Here is a 21562-nt window from a genome sequence, read left to right as displayed (position 1 = left end):
CATAGGGTTGCTGAAGAACATGGCTTATTGTGTTTTCACGTCTTCCAGTGAGCTTCCTTTGTGTCACTTGGCATTCAGTAACATGACATCTCAGAGCCACAAAGAAAGTTTATGTTTGAAGACATCCTTCTGCCAGGTGATCGCAGGTCTGAACAGGGAGTGTTTGGCTATATCATGGCCACCATGTGTCATTCAATACAGGTGCTGCTCTTAAAAAGATTTAAATAATAAAGGATCACCAGCCCAACATACCTTATTAGTACTGCCTGAGTCCATTCCTCCCCTGGTAGTAAGCACAGTGGTTAGTGATATCAACTCATGCGACTACTATGGACCTAGCAGCATAGGGGGTCAGTGCAGAACATGCCTCACTTCTCTGACATCCTAATAATGAATGCAGGTAGCAATAACACCTAGGGACTATAAAGTGGATTAATACATGTAGTTTAGAAACTGAAATTATTATTCTAGAATGTCACAGGTTAGCTTTTACAGTAAAAATTGGAGGTCCAGGACACCCCTATAGATTTTGCTATAGGCCAAGTTATATAAAGTTACTAATTTGATTGCAGTTATACAGCAATTGATTTCTTAAATATTTATTTATCTAGAGAGGCACTGACCTGGAACGTGCATGCAACCAATGACATCTGCAGAGTCTAAGCTTCCATTCTGCATGTTTGTTTTAGGTCAGTGACGCACTAGGTAAAGAAGTCAGGATAAGCAACGTATAGGTGTACTTTAAGTTTGGTAACCCAATAACATTTTATGCGCAGCACCAGAATGGTATATATGGCCTTCACCAAGATGTTCACCACTTTAACTCGTTTGATGATGTGAGGAGTTTACCTCTGCTGCTTAACCAGGCTGGCATCCGGACAGGTAACTGTGTGTAAATCAGACAAGGTAACAAAATAATAATCCAGTTAGCTATTTATAGAAGTAACATTATATATAATGTTAAATGTAACATCCATAAGCAATTGAAAGGGCTATCAAAGAGTGAAAGCGCAACTATTCAGTATATATTTTACATAACCTAGCTAAATGTGATAATATTTTTAACATGGACAGCTATATACCTATGCATATGCCAAGGTTATAGGAGTTAATGATTATAAATATCTGCTTTTATTCAATTTTTTTAATTATGTGCTTAATTTCTACAGGAATAATTGGGAAGAAGCACGTGGGACCCGAGCCTGTCTACCCGTTTGATTTCGCCTACACAGAAGAAAATAGCTCAGTACTGCAAGTTGGACGAAACATAACACGGATCAAAGCGTTAGTCAGAAAATTTCTGCAAAGCAAAGATCAAAGGTGATAACTAGTAATTAAGCTATTTGGAGCATCGGAAATGTCCACCCTGCTATTATTTCAGTTTGAGGGCCCTTTCAAATGTACAACTATGAGTTTTAATACATAGAAACTCATGTACACAGGTAAGTAACTGTTTTATATCAGGGTTCCTATGCTCTGATTTGCTAATTCATAATTCACTCATTAATAAGTATTAAGGATGAGAATTACTTAACTTTTTTTATTTATTTAGGGTGGAGTTTGTGTTTGCTACTGTTTTGTTTAACCTTGTCATTTGCTTTCTTTAATTATTGTTTTGCACAGTGAATGTGTTCGTATGAACATACCCCAATTCCTGACTTGTTACTGGTATCTTGCAGTATGAATTGGTGTTTATTCAATCAAAAAGCAAACTGTATACATCCAGTTTCACACAAACATCTTGACATGTTTTTGCTCCTTTAGTTCATAAAGAGACCATATGAGTAAACCCTAAAGGTACAAAATGCGTCTAAGTGTTTTTCTATGCTGGATGTACACCTGATGGTTTAAAAAGCAGATAGATAAAGTACCGTATTTTTCGCTCCATAAGATGCACCTGACCATGGTATGAGTGGGAGTGGGAGGTGTGTGTGTGAGAGCTGAGGCGGCGGGGGTGACAGTGTACCAGCGTTATTTACCTCTTCCACAATGCCGCTGCCCGTGTTGCCTGTGTGTAACTTCTGCATACTGACTCCTTCCTTTCCCTGTCATGTGGTATGACACAGGAAGGTGAGAAGCCAGTCAGACACAGAAGTTAGACAACGGCAGCACGGGCAGTGGCGTTATGGAAGAGGTAAATAATGCTGGTACACTGTCAACCCCGCCGCCTCAGCTCTCACACACACATCACTCTTCGGGAGTTGCTGGACGCGTGTGGTGTGTGTGTGACAGCTGAGGCGGCAGGGCTGCTGGCGCAGGAGATTGTCAAGACCTGGGGGAATATTCGCTCCATAAGATGCACAGACATTTTTGCCCGCCTTTTGGGGGGGGGGGGAAAGTACGTCTTGTGGAGCGAAAAATACGGTAAATCAAGATTTCAAGAAGGAGCAAAATTCAAACTACGTGACAAAACATGTGATTCCTGTGTGGTTAAAACATAATTAGACAAATTCAAAATATTATTGGTTTGTGATTGTGTCCACCTTTACTCAATTTAAGCTGGATACATCATCTACATTTAATACAAGCTAATGTGAACTTGGCTAATTGGATCATGGGAGTAGATCAGTTGAACTGGCGGTAAAACAGATTTTTAATACATTTTAATAATAACATTTGAGTCTTTATTATTACACAGGCCTTTCTTTCTCTATGTTGCGTTCCACGATCCCCATCGCTGTGGACACTCCCAACCTCAGTATGGAGCATTCTGTGAGAAATTTGGAAATGGGGAACCTGGAATGGGACGCATTGCAGATTGGAAACCACAGTATTATACACCCGATCAAGTGCAGGTGAGATGTAAATAAACTATGATTCTTCAATAATAAAGATTTGTCTGCAAGTGCCTTTTTTAAATATCTATTCTAAGATTTACTCAGCCCCTTCCACATCCTCACTCGATACTATCCACAAATTTCTTTCCTGGATTACCCTTCCAGATATCCCACAAGCTGGTAGGGACCTCATAGGAATCTCTGCCACCGAAGTCCAACAAGCCATTAAGGCCTTTAAAACGGGCAAACGTCCTGGCCCAGATGGATTCTCCGCCCTTTTCTATAAAAAATTATCGGATGACTTATCCCCCCACCTGGCCTCCCTCTTTAATGGTCTCCTGAAGGGCGACTACATGTCCCCACACATGCTCACGGCAAATGTTGTAATGATACCTAAGCCCAATAGAGACCCCCACTCCTGTACCAACTATCACCCCATTTCCTTAATAAATGTGGACGTTAAGATCCTTTCTAAAGTTCTCACCTCCCGCCTTAACCAATTTTTAGGGTCCCTAATTAAAAAAGATCAGGTCGGTTTCATGCCATCCAGGCAGGCCGCAGACGGGGTCCGTCGGGCCCTACACCTGATGCATTTAGCCAAATCACGCTCCAGAGACATGATGTTGCTGTCCTTGGACATTTCCAAGGCCTTCGACATGCTCTCTTGGCCGTATCTCTTTGAAGTTCTCCGCCACTGGGGCTTTGACTCCCACTTTATATCCTGGATCGCGGCCCTGTATGCCTCGCCCCAGGCCAAGCTTAAATATTGTGGCTTTGAATCTTCTCTGTTCCCGATAGCGCGCGGCACTCGCCAAGGTTGCCCCCTGTCGCCCATCCTTTTTGCCCTCGAGCCCTTGGCGGAATACATTAGATCCAACTCCGATATTCATGGCCTTGAGGTGGCCTGGGAAACCGTCTTAAATAAAATATTACCATTCTGTAAGCAAAACTAAATTTTCTGGCAGTGCCCCTCCCGAGAATAGACTCTGGATCCGCCCCTGGAACAAAGGGGAGTGCTTGAGCCAGTAGGAACAAGAGGAGGATACATGGGTGTTCCCTAGAAAGATCGAAACATGGAGTCAGGAAAACAGATGTTTTCTTTATTTGGCATAGACAGATTATTACTAATTAAAACATATCTTAAAAACCCAAGAACAATCATTTATTATAGTGCAGCTTACCAGTCCTTAGATGTTGTGGCTGCATTCGTTTTTATCCTTCATTTTCACGTGGTGAATCTGCCAGTAAAACACTTCCTGTCCTAGGGTGACAAAGCTCACTTACTGCCCTGTATCTATGGAGGTACCTTAGGAAAGAAAGTGTGTTAGGACTACAGAGCACCTCTCCATTTCCTCTTCTTCATAACATAGGAAGGAGAGGGTCAGTGGTTCACAGAGGAGATCAGATCTGATAACATAGTGTAGCGCCCTCTAAAATGTCGCTATTCAATTTAGAGATACCTGGACTTTAACCAGTCTAGATACTGATTATGCAGAGCTCTGCATTCTATAGGTGTCCCTGAATCTGCTGGATTGATTGATCCTCCTGTTGCTGAGGAAAAGGAAGCCTTGGCATACAGTGAGGGAGGATCCATCCTCAGATTATGACTATGCACCTGACCCTAGCCAATCCCTGAGTAGGATGACTCAGAGGCATGGTTGAGGGCAGGTAATAAAAGGTCTGGGGACACTTTTCAGAGGTCTTCTTCCCCCTAGGGGCCTCACCCTAGGAGGTATGTGTGATGCAAGCAAATGGCCTGGGCCTCAGCACATGGCAGGTGCTGGGGGCCTGCAGGCCTAGGACTCCATAGGAACTTTGCTTGGACCCCATACACGTGGCAGGTGTTGGGTGCCTTGTTCTAAGAAGATACTACCACTAACCTGGAGTGCTCCTTGGCAGTTGCAGATGCTGAGGGCACAGAGATTCCAGATCCTGAAGAGGAAAATACCTGATGGAAGCTGGGTCGGAGGGAGAGTCTGCTTGTTGAAGGGTACTGCAGAGGAGCTGGTGAGAGCGTCCGTCTGGGACCCACAATGGAGATCCCTCACCCTATTCCAGGTATCTGCCCGAGAAGAAGCCAGGGGTCCTTACCTTAGTCCAGAGATAGCTAACCTTCTCCATATAAGCTACTGGATCATCCTGGCTGTTCGCAGTATTGCTACTACTATTGGTCCCTGGGACCAGGTCACAGTGCCATCGGCCTTAGCGGTTGCTAGGGGAGAAAGCTGTCCTCTGAAGCAATTCCAAGGGCATCCTACAGCCCCTAAACAAATGTACAAAACATCAAAAAGGTACAGAGTGAAACAAACCGTAGAAAATATATTACATCGGTACAGGATAGTAGAATGTCTGTGTATCTGACAAACCATGTCTACCACATCAATTAACATAGGTATTGCTGCCCCATTCAACCAGTAGGACCTATGGATTAGGTGTCATGCGGGTGTCTCCCGTACAACGTAAACTTAATGAAGAGGGAAGGGGGGGCGGGGTAGGAAAGAGGGCAAAAGGGAAAGGTAGAGCAGAGTCAGAGAGGAAGAAAAGAGGTACAAAAGTATGGAATAGGAGAAACCTTGATATCCTGTAGCTCAGCACAGCCTCATCGGGATAGACATGCGTCTCAGTACTTAGGGCTATGACCCCAGGTCCGGCAGTGCCATGCCAGAGAGATTAACGGTGACCTCCACCACAGCCCGCACCGCAGCCACCGCACTACTCAGGTGCTTCCACCTTACACACCCCCCTCCCCCCCAGTAGGTCTATATAGTCCTGGGATGCAGTGAATTGCATTCAATTAAACGAAATATGGTTGTATTCGGGGTACCCTATGGTTCGCAGAAGCAAGGAGATCCTCCATCCTATAAATATCCCCAACCCTGGAAAGCCACAGTGAGATTGGGGGTGTAAATGTGTGCTTACTGTATAGGGGATACAGGCTTTCGCTGCATTGAGCAGATGTACCGAGAGAGACTTCTTGTATCGGCTCAAGGGTGCAGGAGCCAGGTGAAGGAGATATTCAGCTGGGTCAGACCCCAGACTTACACCAGTCAATCGGTTGCATATATTGGCCACCTTATCCCAGAACTCCCGGATCAAGGGGCAGGACCAAAAGATATGTAACGACCCCTCCTGATCCTGACAGTGCCAACAGAGTGGCGAGCAGTGTGGGAAAATTTTGCGTAAGGTTCTCGGAACTCGGTACTATCTGGACAAAATCTTAAACCCCATCTCCTGGATATTACTCGGGATGGATGCTTTGTGTGTCATCTGAAAAATCCTATCCACCTGAGATGCGGTTCCCAGATCCCGCTCCCACTTAAGGTGCCCATACACCTTACAATTATCTGGGGATTTTTGTCTGCGATTTGCGTTTTTGTCAGAAAATCTGCCAGTTGATGGGGAGTGTACAACCTCAATTACTGTACAACTGGCAGATTTTTGTCTTTCAAGGAGGCTAGAAGGTGTAGGGTGGTTGTACAACAGAAATCTTGAAATGCAAAATGTCCAATGTTGCAGGTCAAGTTTCATTTGAGTAAAAAACGGGGGGAAATTAGCTGGGAAGATCCCATCCAAGGATGGCGTCAGGAAAATCTCCAGGTATTTATTGATTCGCGAGGCCCACTGGAAAGGAAAGTATGAGGAAAAGGAGTCCAAGACTGCGTCGGGCACGTTAAGGTTCAGAGTCTCAGATTTCTGTAGGTTAATCACAAAATTGGACAAGAATTTATAGCGGTTGAATTCTGTGAGGAGATTGGGTAGTGAGGTAGCTTGACTCGTCACGAAAAAAAGTAGGGCGTCCGCATAACCCGGTACCTTGTGTGTCGATCCCCCATTGGAGAGTCCTGGAAAATTTGGGTTTGCCCGGATATGGCACTGAAGGGGCTCTAGGTTTAATATAAACAGGAGAGGGGAGAGCGGGCAACCCAGACGCGTGCCAGTGGTCAATTGCTGTCTTGTACAGGCTTGTCACTGATGAGGATGATTTGTATATATATCACATTTTGTGTGCACTTTTAATTTCTTCTGTACTTTAACTATATACCGTATTTTTCGCTCCATAAGACACACTTTTTTCCCCCAAAAAGGCAAAAATGTCTGTGCGTCTTATGGAGCAAATGTGTGAGATCTGAGGGAATCCCTATCGCCCGCGCCCGGGACAGTTTCGGGCGCAGGGCGAGTAGTTTTTTTTGTATATTTAGCCATGCTCCTGACAAGCAGAGCTAAATGTATAGTGTGGAGCCGCCGCTCATTTGCATACAAGTGATCTGATTAGATCACTTGTATGAAAAGAGCAGCGGCGATCCTGTCCGCCCCCACCCGCCGCGGTTTTCGGGGTCCCCTGCTCCTCTGGGAGACCCGTGACCACGGCATAGGAGCTCACAATAGAGCCCGTAGAGCAGGCGAAGAACGTCCGTTCTTCGTCTGCTCTGTGTGATCACTGAAACCAAGACCATGGCGCTGTAATCACAGCGCCAACTGTCTCAGCTGGCAGGAATTACACACGTCTTATGGTCTGGTGTGTGTTATGGAGCGCAAAATACAGTATATATTGGTTATATTAATTAGGAGACTCTTAGTTTGCTAACAATAATATTTGACACATACATTTTTTGATTGCACTTTTGGCCGTTTTCCTGGCGTGTGCTATATGTGATTGTTATCGATATTTAGCGCTGTGTGTTTTACTTTTATTTTCAATCCAAATGAATCCACAGGAACTGTCAAGAAAAGTACATGAAACATATTTTTTTTTATGCAGAGCACCCCAACACATGATAGTTGTGCTAGGCCAACTTTCTTAGCATGACAAGCAGGAAATGCTAATTTTCAGGAGAGTCATCCGTGGCTGCCTACTTATTTTTCTGTAACACTGGTTTTTGAAAAAGCATCTAAAATATCATAATATACTGTACATGACTTGCATACTTACCAACTGTCCCGGATTTGCTAGGACAGTCCAGCTACTTGGTCTGGTCTCCTGAAAAGGCTCTGTCCCAGGATCATAGCTTCTGATATACACATTACTCCTCTCGTAATGTGTATTTTAACCCCTTATGTAAACTGAATCCTGACATGCACTGCATACTCAGCATCCCTCCAGTGTCCTTGGTGACCAGCGATCATAGCCAGGAGATGTCGTGCAGCTGTTTTCTCTGGTCACCATGGAAATTAGTTGCTGAGGCCATGGTAGATGTCGGGATTCTGTTTACAGTAAGGGGTGAAACCATCGGGAGGAGTGGCGGGCATCATACTGTGTGGGATGGTCAGAAGTGATGCTATGTCCGAAGTGAGATGAGCTTTGGACTGTACTACCGTAGATGGAGCTGCAGTTGTTTTCCCAGGGTCACTGTTGCATACAGTATGCAGCCTGGAGATGGAAGCTGCAAGAGCAGAGTGTGCCGGTGAAGGGCCACAATTAGTGAGACATGGTGGCCACATGTCACCTAGACCTCCAGCAGTGAATCTGTGCAAGCTTTACTCACTAGACGTTCAGCCTTTTTAATGTACTTAAGCTGTGCCAATGTAAAATAGTTCACATAAATGAGTAATTTATATAATGTGTGTTCATATTTTAGAAAATGTATTTTAAGTGTAGATTGTAAACATATTTGTAAATGGTAGTTCATTTTACTGCTGATCCTCTTATCTGATTGATATAGTCTGCCTGAATAAATACAGTTAGTGGTCTGCAATCTCTAATGATCTGAATCGCTCACAATGCACATGGTAGCTCATTTTGCCTAGGCTGTGGGTGACATGTTTAATAAAACAGAAGCAGAGAACAGAGCACACCAGAACATCAGGGAGATATAAACATTCTTAAAGTGACACTTAACTCAGGAGTTAAATCTTACAAATGCATTCAAGTACCCTATAATCAAAACTGGACCATATTTGTGTATCACTTAGCTGTAGATTCTTAAATCATCTCTGAATTCTGGAGGGTGGCTACTTTTGTTCCCCGGGACCCTGTGTGTATTGTAAAGTAGCCACTGCCACAAGCTCACTCCCATGATAGACTATAACTTTAGTACAAAGTAGCTAACTAAACGTGAGATTGTAGTCCATCCCGGGAGTAAGCTTGGAGCAGTGATAGACTACAATCTCACGTTTCGTTAGCTAATTTGTATTGAGATTGTAGTCTATCATGGGAGCAAGCTTGGAGTGGTGGCTACTTTACAACACACACACAGGGACCATGGGGACCAAAAGTAGCCACCCTCCAGAAGGAAGAGCAGTGTCATCACCAATTCAGAGATGCTTTGAGAATCTACAGCTGAGTGATACACAAATAAGGTCCAGTTTTGTTCATGGTTAGGGTATAGTGCATTTTTAAGATTTATCTCCTGAGTTTAGTGTAATTTAACTCTGATTAGTGCAGTCTCCCACACGATTGCCCAGGACACTGCTCAGCAGCAGGTAGAAGCAAACAATCACCAGAGCTTAGGAGAGACTTATGAAAGTCAAACTATCAATCACAATTAGACTGACTACAGCCAGACAGCATCCACATTTAAATAGACACTTCTGCTTATGGCAGGTTGGGTACATATGCCTCTTCATCTCTGAATTGGTGCTGAAACTGTACGCTCCACGCTCACTCCTGTGATGGACTACAATCTCACGTTTAGTTAGACTATAACTTCAGTACAAAGGAGCTATCACAGGAGTGAACTTGGAGTGGTGGATACTTTACAACACACACAGAGACCATGGGGATTCAAATCCTGAGTTTAGTGTCCTTTTAACCCTGACATTCCTCAGTTTTACTGGCCCACTGCAAAACAAAGAATTTTTAAATTAGAATCTATTGATCAGAATACCGAACACAGCCTATAGCTGCCACTTACTTAATCATTTTAGTGTACCAAACTAATGAAAACAAAAAACTTTATGATCTTCTATGTTAGGCCTATGTTACTAACCTTACAGAATGGTATTATCTGGAAAATGAAACAGCTGTATTTTGTTTGTTTTATTTCAGGTTCCTTATTTCATACAAGACACACCCAGTGCCAGGGCTGACATTGCTGCACAATATACAACAATTGGCCGGATGGACCAAGGTTAGTAGTAGTTGTTCTTTTTATGATTTTTATATAAATACTTCAACATTGGCTCAGATTTGAAACTAAAAATATCTGCATTAAAAAATATCAGCCATAACATTAAGACCACTATCACGTTACTATGACACCTGAAAGTGGGTGGGAAATATTGGACAGCAAGTGAAATTGATGTGTTGGAAGCAGAAAAAATGGACGTAAAGCGTAAATTTCAGCGACTTTCACAAGAGCCAAATTGTGATAGTTAGATGACTAGGTCAGAGCAACTCCAAAACTGCAGCTCTTGTGGGTTGTTCCTGGTCTGCAGTGGTCAGGAGTTGTTTACTTAGTGTTGACTTGGCCTCCAAATTCTTCAAATCTTAATTCAATCGAGCATCTGTAGGATGTGCTGGAAAATCCATTGAGGCCCCACCTCACAACTTACAGGACTTAAAGGATCTGCTAGTGACAGCTTGGTGCCAGATACTACAGCGTACCTTCATGCCTCAACGCTGTAGCGATACTACAGCGTACCTTCATGCCTCAACAGGTCAGGACTGTTTTGGTGGCAAAAGGGAGACCTACTCAATATTGGGCGGGTGGTCATAATGTTATATATGATCAGTATATATATTTGTTGGGCACAGCCTACCTAACTAGAGTTTTTTTATTTTTCCTGGTAATTGTAGTTAGTCGCATTCAACTTATACTGGCCCTTCACCACTCATCTCCGGGATTTTCTGAGCTCAGACATGTTGGGAGCATATCTTGGCATTTATACCCACAATGGTAACCAGGTCACCATGGTGTCGTAAATGTGTCAGATGTTCATTGTCCAAGAATATGGCTGGAGGTGTGAAAAGTTGTGAAAACACTGAGTCCTTACTAACATAATCCAGTCATTATAATGCCATGAAATCTTGAACCATGACCTAGACAAATCAAAGCCTTTACAGACACTTGCATCCCTGTGTCAATACTGCACCGTAGAATTGCTCTGATTCTGAACTAGAGCATATGTGTAATCCTGATTATTTATTTTTGTACAGTTGGATTTAAATTATTCACACAGCAGTCTTGTGGAAGCATTGCTCAAAAGAGGAGCCGCTCAAAACAAGAGCTGCCTTGTTCACTCTAACAGTGAGAAGAATATACCAGATTAAAGATGAACTTCAAGCAGACATAGAAAACACTATTTAATACAGTTATAGTTACATAGTATTTGGGGTTGAATAAAGACATACGTCCATCAAGTCCAACCCATATAGGTCCACGCATCATCTCATTCTTAGGGATACTGGTATCCCTGGATATTACGGTCCCTCAAGAAATTGTCCAAACGTTTCTTGAACAAATCTACACTCTTGGCTGAAATCACTGCCGATGGCAGTGAGTTCCAGACCTTAACCGCTCTTACTGTAAAGAACCCTCTTCGCCCATTGTGTGGGAATTTTTTCTCCACCAACTTTAGGTGGTGGCCTCTAGTCTTTGTAATGAAGTTAATCTCAAACACATTTAGTTACCCAATGGTATACACTTTGAAATGGCAATATGTAATGTGTTCCTGAAGCAGTCCCACATTTGGTCTGAGTTTAGTTTGTGAAATTAGTTCTCCCATTTTATTTCCCCCACTAGTTTGTTCAACTTATCGAAGTTTGCCCTTCTGAAATTAAGGGTTCTTGTCCGTCCCGCCCTCTTTCCTTTCCTGTATTTAATATTGAAAGTAATCTCATTGTGATCACTACTACCCAGTGTCTCCCCAATTACAATATCCTCGATTAATTCCCCATTATTATGTCATGGATTAATAGTTATGGATTAAATAAATAAATGTATGTAAAAAAACGAAACTCTATGCATATCTATACACACATGCACATTGAACCGTGTTATTTATTTGTTAGACAGCTGTTAGTAGTAAAAGATATGCCATAAATAGATCCTATTGATAGAGCCTAATGATCCTGCCACAAATAAAGGCTGTTCCTTCCATGGGCTGACACTGCTCCATTGATATAGTAAGCAGTGCTGTCAGCCCTGCATGTAAAGTTGTGGCTAGTCCATAAAACAATACTCCTACATCGTACCATACACAGTACTCTCTGATAATTTCTCTAATGTCAGTCCCATAGAAAGTGCAGTTCTGCAGCTGCTTGCGCATTAATGTAGCATGAGAAGTGCCTATGAAAATTACTGCAACATTCCAAACAATGATTTAAAGGCACTTTTAACACTAATCAGCAAAGCTGAAGGAAAAAAATACATTTCTGGTTTAGGTAACAAACTACATGCAAAAATTGTTATAGAGAATTTACATCTGCATGTACAGTATGTATTTTACACAGAACTAACATATGTACATACATATGTCTTGGAGTCCACTATACAGCAAAACTCTGACAGAAAGAGGGCTGGGTAGCCAATTAGGGCTGTTTTGATTAGCTCATTGCTGTTAGATTCGTGCTTATATGGTCTGGAGAGCAGAGTTATGACCTCATCAGTGTGCTGCTGCTCCTTCATTGTGCACTGAAAGGCTGAAGCGGATGCTAGACCAGGCTGTATTGCCTAACTACAATGTGATTTGCAGAGAAGTGTGAGTCCAGACTGTGCTGTCTGAAACTGAAAGGCTGAAGCAGATGCTAGACCAGGCTGTATTGCCTAACTACAATGTGATTTGCAGAGAAGTGTGAGTCCAGACTGTGCTGTCTGAAACTGAAAGGCTGAAGCAGATGCTAGACCAGGCTGTATTGCCTAACTACAATGTGATTTGCAGAGAAGTGTGAGTCCAGACTGTGCTGTCTGAAACAGGTTTGTTTCAGACAGATCATTACTATATCAATGGAGCAGTGTCAGCCCATGGAAGGAACAGCCTTTATTTGTGGCAGGATCATTAGGCTCTATCAATAGGATCTATTTATGGCATATCTTTTACTACTAACAGCTGTCTAACAAATAAATAACATGGTTCAATGTGCATGTGTGTATAGATATCCATAGAGTTTCATTTTTTTGCATACATTTATTTATTTAATCCATAACTTTAGTTTAGTTTAACAGAATTACACAGAATTATGAAAAATTGTCAGGTGAAACAATTCACATACATTTATTTAAACCATATATTTAACAGTTTGCTTTGTCTTCAGCTTTAATGCATATTCCCTGACTTTAGCATAGCGGGTATAATTCTTGGAGAGCAATAGCAGAGAAATGACCTGTAAACAACTAGTATCATAGACATTTTATGTCTTCCTGTTTTTAAACCAGGTCCGTTTTATTGCAAGTACACTGAGCCAGGAAAGAAAGGTTCCACAATTTTAAGCAGACCTGGGAAAAGTCTGTGACCTGCAGGCACATGTCAGTCACATGGGTCATGTGACTACCTAACTTCAAAGGAAAATATTTAATCCACATTTAAGATTTTTGTTTGTTCTGCTATCCCTAGACCTTGTGAACATTTTCTCTGCCAAAAAGGTCCACAAAATACTCTATGTCTATTGTATGTGTTTTATGGATCGAAAAGAGAACAAAAAAAAGAGAGAAGGCGGCATATTCTTAGTGTAGTAGTTTCAGTTATAGGTGTATGTACAGTATAATAAGGATGGCAAGTACAATGAAGCAGGTCCTGTTTCAGCTAAGCATCTAGGGAAAATCAGTAAACAGTGTGTCCTATACTGTTACTTAAAAAAGGACAGCAGAGCACCTAACTATATTGTCATATGCTTCTACAGAATACAAGAGTATGATGAAATAAGCATAGGTTTCAGTCACCTACAGTGTTTCTAATTATGCCAATGGTAAAACCAGTAAAATTTAATCTAGGAAATTCATGTGAAGATACAGTATTCACTGGATGCATTAAAGTGGCACAGAATGCTTTTAAGGGCTAGCACACAACCCCTTCTTCAGAAGATTGATAATTGGATGGTTACAAATACTAAAAGTGAAAGAAAAAAAAAAGACCAGCAAATCACATAAAAGTAGCACAAATACATAAATAACAAAAATTCTAAACCACATAGTTAACATTTATTAAAGAAAAACAGTGTATTGTGTGATATATTCCTAAGGGAGCAAGGGTTATTTGGGGAAGAAGGGAAATCTGACCACCTTTGGGGAGTGACTAAGCTCAAAAAATAAATTCTATGCAGATGAATACAAATGGTATAAAAGTGAGATGTGTAGAAAATAAAAGGAATGGAAAGTTTATTGACATGACTTTTTAACCTTTGTAACTTTCCTCCATATATTTGAATTTTTGAATTTAAGGCACCACATCTTATATATAAAAATGAATGAATGCACATTGCAATGAATGGCCCATAAGGTAGCTCTGAAAAAGGCTGGAACTCCCTTTGACGCTTCAATAAAAGTCACATCAAGCGGTTTCAGTACCTGTCTTGATATGAATTACAAAAACTTAGCTGGTGGCTAAGTGATTCTACCATCATTTCTTCTATGCTCAAACTTCTACTTTCAAACATTTTTATTTTCTTTCAGTTCAAAAAGTGTGGCCATTGGTGCAGAGGACCAATCAGGATGGAGTGGAAAAGTCATATTCAATATTTTGAAATCTGTAGCTTTCATTAAAATAATACCAAGTGCTCCTGTAAAAAGGGTCCTTGTTCAGGTTATAGAGTGACAATACTCTGTTTCTGCTCCCAGTAGTTTTCTTGTGTTGTCATCCTGTCAAGCTCTCCCCCGGCGGAGAGTACAAGTGGCGGTGCTGGCATGCACAGGTGCTTAGGCTTAGTCCACTGTTGTCAGCAACAGGAAATCTGTGCTAAGAAATTATGTGCACCAAGTTACTGGAGTGTATGTACTTAGACACAATGTGGCTGCATAGAACAGTGAAAACAGTAATTTAAAAAAAATGGAAATAGCTTGTGATACACAGTGCTACGGCAAGCTAAATTTTGTTAAAGAAGAACTCCAGGGAAAATTATTATTACCCTTGCAGTGGAACTACCCCCGCACTACAAGGATTAAGTGCTTATTTTGGTCTAGGGAGAAAAATAAGTTATACTAATCTGATCCTCCAAGCCTATTTGCTCTTAGACCAGTCCCTGGAGCCTCTTTCCCCCTCCACTGCAGCGATCTAAGGTCCCATAAATGATCATATTCTATACACAGTGTATAGGACATGAGGACGCTGAGGGATATTCCATCGCTGCAGCGGAGGTGAAGACAGGCTGTAGGGAGCGCTGTCACAGACAGCCCTTAGGATCGGGTGAGTATAACTTTGTTATTTTTCTCAAAAGACCAAAATGAGCACTTAACCCTTGCTACAGGGGTTAATAATAATTTCCCCGTTCTGCTTTAAGTTGCGGTTTACATGTACTTTGACAGAATCAAAGAGATGTTAAAGCTGAAGCCCAAACAATCTACTAAATACAAACATACTTATCAGTTCTGTGCCTAACTAGTTATTAGAGAACAAGGTGCATTCTTTTTCATTGATATATGCGCCTTTAAAATCCAGATCAGGTTGCAGCTCTCCTCAGAAGCGCAAGGAATGCATATGTACTTTTGAGGACAAGAGGGGAGAAAAGAAGTGCATAAATCTGGCACAGTAAAATACTTTATTAAAAGGTAAAGTTAGAAAGAAGTTTGGGCACCTCGGCATTGCTTCGGCACATGTAATATGGTAAAGTTGTGGCTCTGGCAGTATGGCTTTGAAAATGGCCCTAGAAACATGGAACTAATATAGTATTTTATAAATTGATAAATATATTAGTACATTATTGCATCATAGGCAACCACTCTGCTTTTTGTCCACTGTTTATGTAAACATAACCTAACTGACACATTGATAAAGGAGGCCAATTGATCTCTCACCTTTACACTGCAGGAATAGGTCTGATCCTCTCTGAGTTGCGTACTTCCGGACACGAGAATGACACCCTTGTAATATTCAGCTCTGACAATGGAATTCCATTTCCTAATGGGCGCACCAACCTGTATTGGTCAGGAAGAGCGGAACCCTTGCTTATCTCTTCTCCTCGTCATCCAGAGCGCTGGGGACAGTTCGGTGAATCCTTTGCAAGCCTGCTTGGTAAGATGCTTGTCATAGATGTTGGTAGTAGGAACAGATTTTGCCCTGAATGCTAGATATATTAAAGTCGTGTTCACATATTTTACCCTGACAGCACCTTAGCGTCACTGCACATTAATATCTTTACTCTGGTAAGTAAATGGAGTATTAGAAAAGGCACATATAGTAGAAGTACTCAAGTGTAGACTCTGAATAAGGCTTATTACCAAACATAAATGTCAACAAAAAGGAAATTGATGTACCTGATTTAACTGTGTTTGAGCACTAAAATAATGAGTAGGTTACTACTATGAAGAGAGAGACAGGGTAGAAATAGGTGTAAAAATAAGGAAAGAGAAAAATTGAAGAAAGAACGAGTGGAGTAATGGGATGGAAATTTAGTTCTCTTACATGTGCACATAGGAGCATGTTGACCAGGCGTGAAACAAATTATGTCTCTGCATTATTGTGAACTATACTGTATGCCTCCATATAATCTTTACATACTGAACATTACGGAGGGCTTGGCAAGTACATGTGTCCAGCACTACCTTTGGTTGCTGGTATGCAAGAGGCCAAAACATATAGATCATAGATAATCTCTATTTAAGAGCTTTCGCTGAAGCTCCCTAGTATCAAGGAGATGCAAAAGTAATTTCCCCACCAGATCTTGATGGCTAAGTACTTTTTTTTAGAATGTCTGACACTTCAGAATGTTTCACAGCCATCGTGATATGACATATACTGTACCTAAGTCACCCAATTACTTTGCAGTTACCCAGTTATTTTGCAAAGCAAGTGATCTGTTAAAATATATGATAATCGTACCACGCAGAAGCAGACTGTAATTGCTGCAGCAACACTTCATTATGTCTGTATTTCATGGTTGTATAGATTCTTCAGTACCCAATGTTATAAGAGATTGGAAAATAATTTTCAGACATGTTTTTTTACTGTGGTAGGGCAGGTGTATTATTAAGTTCATATGGCAAAACATTAGGGTCCGTTCACACCAACACTGTGCGAGTAATGCATGCTATCATGCAACACCCCTACCGTGCGTTACAGTGTGGCAGGTGCATTGAGTTGCCTTTCATTTGATTGGCACTCCAAATGCATTCCTGGCCACAATGCGCTTGACCGAGCCAAAACATGCAGTAACGTAATACTGTACATTGTGGTTTAAAAAAGTAGTTATACTACTTTTTTCAACTGCAACACACGGTATTGTGGCACTGCGCATTATGGCACTGTCGAGCACATTGCAGCTGGGAGTGGTTTTGGGGTACCTTTCAAATTATTAGCAACGCACCTGCCATACTGTAAGGCAGAGTAGACTGCGTAAATTGCATGGAACTGTGCACTAAACACACCACATTGTTGTGAATGAACCCTAACAGTGCCCACATAATGCACTTGTAATGCACTTCTGCTGTTTGAGGAAGTATATACAATATTTACAGTACTGCTGACTTTTAAAAAAGTGCCATGTTTTAACTTTTAAAAGCCTGGAATATCACAGAGAACACTGTAAAATGCTAGATCAAACCTTATCAGATTTAATATGACTACTAACGGTCTATCTGTGTGAAAAAAAATAATAATTTGTAGCTTCTTGGACTGCTCAGTAGTTACACCATTTGGGACAATATTCATAATTTAGACTAATAATGTAAAATGCTGTGAAATACAGCATACCATAGCAAAACATAAAAAATAGTAAAATGTATCCTTTGTGCATGGCATGACAACCTCCTCTCTACTACTGAGAAAATACATTGCTAGTTAAGAACATATTGTTTTCTTAAGGCTGTGAACAATAGAACTGGTTCTCCCAGTGCTAGCTAGCACTAACACAGTAGTTTTTGTTTACCAAGTCCCCAAGTCTGTAACATATTACCTGTAGCTCTTGCCAGTAGATCTTGTTCTTTTTCCAGTTCCTGTAGTGAGAACACTAGTTGTTATGAAGGGAAATTGTACTCTGGACACGGTATACCAAAGCTTGCTATATACTAGAAAAATACTTAAGGAATGTTCTTTCAATTAAATAATAGTTAATGGAGTCAAATTGACAATTTTTCTTGACTGTAATGACAAAAAAAAAATCGAAGGAGCAGACATTTTTTCTCGAAACAAACCAAATTCTAACAATGAATGCGTTGTTTTTTTTTGTGAAAACTCCTTTCATTCTGAAATCCAATGTAAAACCAAACAAACAAAATTTTTTATATGAACATTTATACCAAAATCTACCATCTACTTAAACTCAGGAGTCAAATCTAAAAAAAAGGCATTCAAGTACCTTAAAGTAAGATTAAACCCTTGTTTTTTTTTTTTAATCCTCCAGAGTAGATCCACTTGTGCTTGTATAGTGGTTTGTTTTATTTACTTTTATTTACTTTGGGTACTGTGGCCCCTCCCCTCCTATTTACGGGTGTCTCCTTCTTTGCAGCTTGCAAAGGAGACACCCATATGTGCCCACTCCCGGTCAGGAATTCAGCTGTGCTGTGTGTGTCCATTGACACACACAGCACTCGACAAGCCACGCCCAAGTTCCCGCCTCCTCACATGATCTTGATAGGCAGGTGCAGCACCCTATCGCTGCCCTGCTCTCTGTAGGCTCTGGATCTTTTTTCTTTACTTCAGGATACCTGCGGCAGTGAACATGCAGTGTAAGTAAGTGTTTAGAGGTGGGGGGACATGTAAAGGTAGTGCAAAGAATGCATTAAGGTAAAACACAACAGATGTCACTCAGCTGTAGATCCTCAAATCATCTCTGAATTGGTGCGGACACTGCGCTTCCTTCTGGAGGGTGGCTACTTCTGTTCCCCATGGTCCCTGTGTGTGCTGTAAAGTAACCACTCCAAGTTTGCTCCCATCATGGACTACAATCTCAATAAAAAATAAGTAAACTAACAGGATTATTCACAAAAGGGTAAAGAGTTTGGAGAAGGCAGGAGAAGTGAGCAATCTAGGACAACATAGCTGAACTTGAAAGTGAGCTGAATTGAAGAATTTTTCCAAATCAGCTATTTTGTCCTAGATTGTTCACTTCTCCTGCCTTCATCAAACTCTTCACCCTTTTGTGAAAAAACCCTGTAAATGTATGATTATAGTCCATCACAGGACCATGGGGAACAAAGGTAGCCACCCTCCAAATCGAAGAACAGGGTCAGTATGAATTCAGAGATGAGTTAAGGATCTATAGCTGAGTAATTCACAAATAAGATACATTTTTGTTAGTAGTCCGGGTACTTGAATGCATTTTTAACATTTAACTCCTCCATTTAGTGCCACTTTAAGATAGAAATGTGGTTATAAATGTTCTTTAAGTAAAAGATAAACAAATTGAACCAACTAAGACTTTGAGGGCCGGTTCACGCTATATACAGTGCATTCAGTTGGATCGTATAAACCAAGCCTCTTGGGTTCTGAGGCTGGAGGGGGCGTGGTGGTGCCATTCATGTCAATGGCACGCCTCCCACAATCGCATTGTAGGCAGAAGGTGGGTCTGCGGTGCCCTTGACCAGAATGGCATCACCACGCCCCCTCCAACCCCAGAACACAGGAGGCTAGGTTTATACGACCCAGTGCATTCCAGGCACGAACTGTGCCAGAACGCACTGGTTATGGTGTGAATCAGCCCTTAAGCAGTTAAAACAACAGGTTTTTTTTATTTTGGAAAAAGTGTGCAAAGCATATGAATAAAAGCTAAACATTGTAAGCACCCCTGCCAGTATAAGTTGGTTTGTCCTAACCATGTAACTATCACTATCACTTTTTGCTAGATATACAGGAAAAGAAAAATTACGTATCTACTGACCAAATCAACAAGTTATAAAACTACAGTTACAGGGGGAACAAAGAAAAAACTTCAGTGTTAATGCTTTTGACAATTGCATTCTATATGGGATTTTTTTTGCCCATAGTTACAATTTAATTATGCTTTGGTCAAGTAATTTTCCATATCTATGGTTGGCTGAGAATCCACACATGTATGTCTGGTGTGGAAGATGTATGTTTTGAACATTTAATATTTAAAACTTAATAATAATTTATTACTGCATATTAAATTTGTACTTGTAACAAAATGAGTAGTAAATCTGACATTTTTTGCCTACTTGTTTAGATATCACCCCAACAGTTTTAGATTGGTTTTCGATTCAGTATCCCAACTACAAACTCTTTGGTAAGACTGTACAGCTGAGTGGAAAATCCCTCCTCCCCGCTATGGAATCAGAACAGCCCTGGACAACTGTGTTTGGCAGCCAGTCTCACCATGAGATTACCATGTACTATCCAATGAGATCAGTCCAGCACCTGCAGTATCTTCTTATACATAACCTAAACTTCAAGATGCCATTTCCTATTGATCAAGATTTTTATGTATCGCCTACTTATCAAGACCTGCTAAACAGAACTGTGTCTGGACTGCCCACAAACTGGTTTAAATCCCTTCACAACTATTATTATAGAGACCGCTGGGAGTTGTATGACCGATCAAAAGATCCTGAAGAGCTTAAAAATTTGGCTGGTGATCCAAACTACCATGACATATTATTCACTATGCAGGGGATGCTAAAGAAATGGCAGTGGGAGACATCGGACCCCTGGGTCTGTGCACCTGATGGAGTCTTGGAGGAAAAACTAAATCCACAGTGTCGTCCACTTTACAATGAACTTTAACATGCTAACTTCTGTTCAATGAGACCTTACACTTGTGTGTGTATATATAGACAATAATAGTAGAAAAGTGTCTTAATTTCCTGTCTGGAGAACCATAAAACACTTAGAACTTAGAAGTGTAAAGGAAAGAGGTCATCTGGGTCAGTTTACCATCTTACGGGGAAGATAAGGGGATCACTTCCACTTTGGGGGAAAAAAGAAGCCTTTGAGGTTCATGAATTAGACTGTCAAACAATTTTAACAGTTTCCCATTTATTTTTTTAGCATTGCCAATGCGTTATGAAATACAGAGTGCAGCCAGAAACATGGAGACAGTGTAGTAACAATAAGATGGCTGTTCTTTTAATTGATATACAGTCTAGTGATCTATATAAAACAATGACCTTTCTAATACAGCACTTTTATGTGGTAGTAGAGTACATTCTACTCTCTCAATACTTTTCCTTTAAATCGCATTATGGCTTTTTACATCTCTGAGAATACAGTGAGAAAACATACCCAACTATTTTTACAGTCTCTACACATCCAAACAATGGTTTCAGACTTCCTCTGAGGGTTTGCTACAATATAAAATGTCACGGTCTGGGAACCATAGTCACTAAGAATGTGGCTCTGGGGTTTCGAGACCGCCAGGAACTGACAAACTGGAATGACACCTGGCGCACTGTACATAGGGAACATAGAGATAGAGTGACTGCATGTTTGGCATGAGTGTGATAGAGGCACAGAGTCTAAAGAGCGCTAGGTCTTCAGCAGAGCCCCCTATGCAAGGGGAGTTATGTTTCGTTGCAGGACAGCTCTCAGGTTGCTGCCTTCTTCCTCACCCTTGCAGACACAGCTGACAGAACTACGAAGGAAACAACGAAAACCGTTACATCACTGAGATACTGGAGTCAGTGGCAGGTAGGGAAGAAGTATGTAAAACAGAGGGGCGGGATTGTTGCAGTGCTGGGATTCAGGATACAGTGGTATACAGAGTAAGTCTGATACAATACAGAAGTGCAGGATACGAACAGGGT

The 21562-nt window shown here is 41.2% G+C and overlaps 1 protein-coding gene across 1 annotated transcript in view; it reads left to right on the top strand.

The window, feature by feature from the left end:
• Positions 1 to 20602, top strand: part of SGSH (N-sulfoglucosamine sulfohydrolase) — a 28710-nt gene extending 8108 nt beyond the window's left edge. Inside the window, exons 3-8 of the mRNA XM_018563864.1 lie at positions 777 to 882; positions 1170 to 1320; positions 2639 to 2795; positions 9763 to 9844; positions 15675 to 15878; positions 19987 to 20602. Of these exons, the coding sequence (XP_018419366.1) occupies positions 777 to 882; positions 1170 to 1320; positions 2639 to 2795; positions 9763 to 9844; positions 15675 to 15878; positions 19987 to 20543 (1257 nt within the window). The 3' untranslated portion in view covers positions 20544 to 20602. The remainder of the gene's footprint in view (positions 1 to 776; positions 883 to 1169; positions 1321 to 2638; positions 2796 to 9762; positions 9845 to 15674; positions 15879 to 19986) is intronic.
• Positions 20603 to 21562: the final 960 nt, after the last annotated feature.

Source organism: Nanorana parkeri, unplaced genomic scaffold, assembly GCF_000935625.1.
Source record: "Nanorana parkeri isolate BGI_ZX_2015 unplaced genomic scaffold, ASM93562v1 scaffold706, whole genome shotgun sequence".
Classification (NCBI taxonomy): domain Eukaryota; kingdom Metazoa; phylum Chordata; class Amphibia; order Anura; family Dicroglossidae; genus Nanorana; species Nanorana parkeri.
Note: the sequence above shows the minus strand (reverse complement) of the source record. Positions and strands in the feature narration are given on the sequence as shown.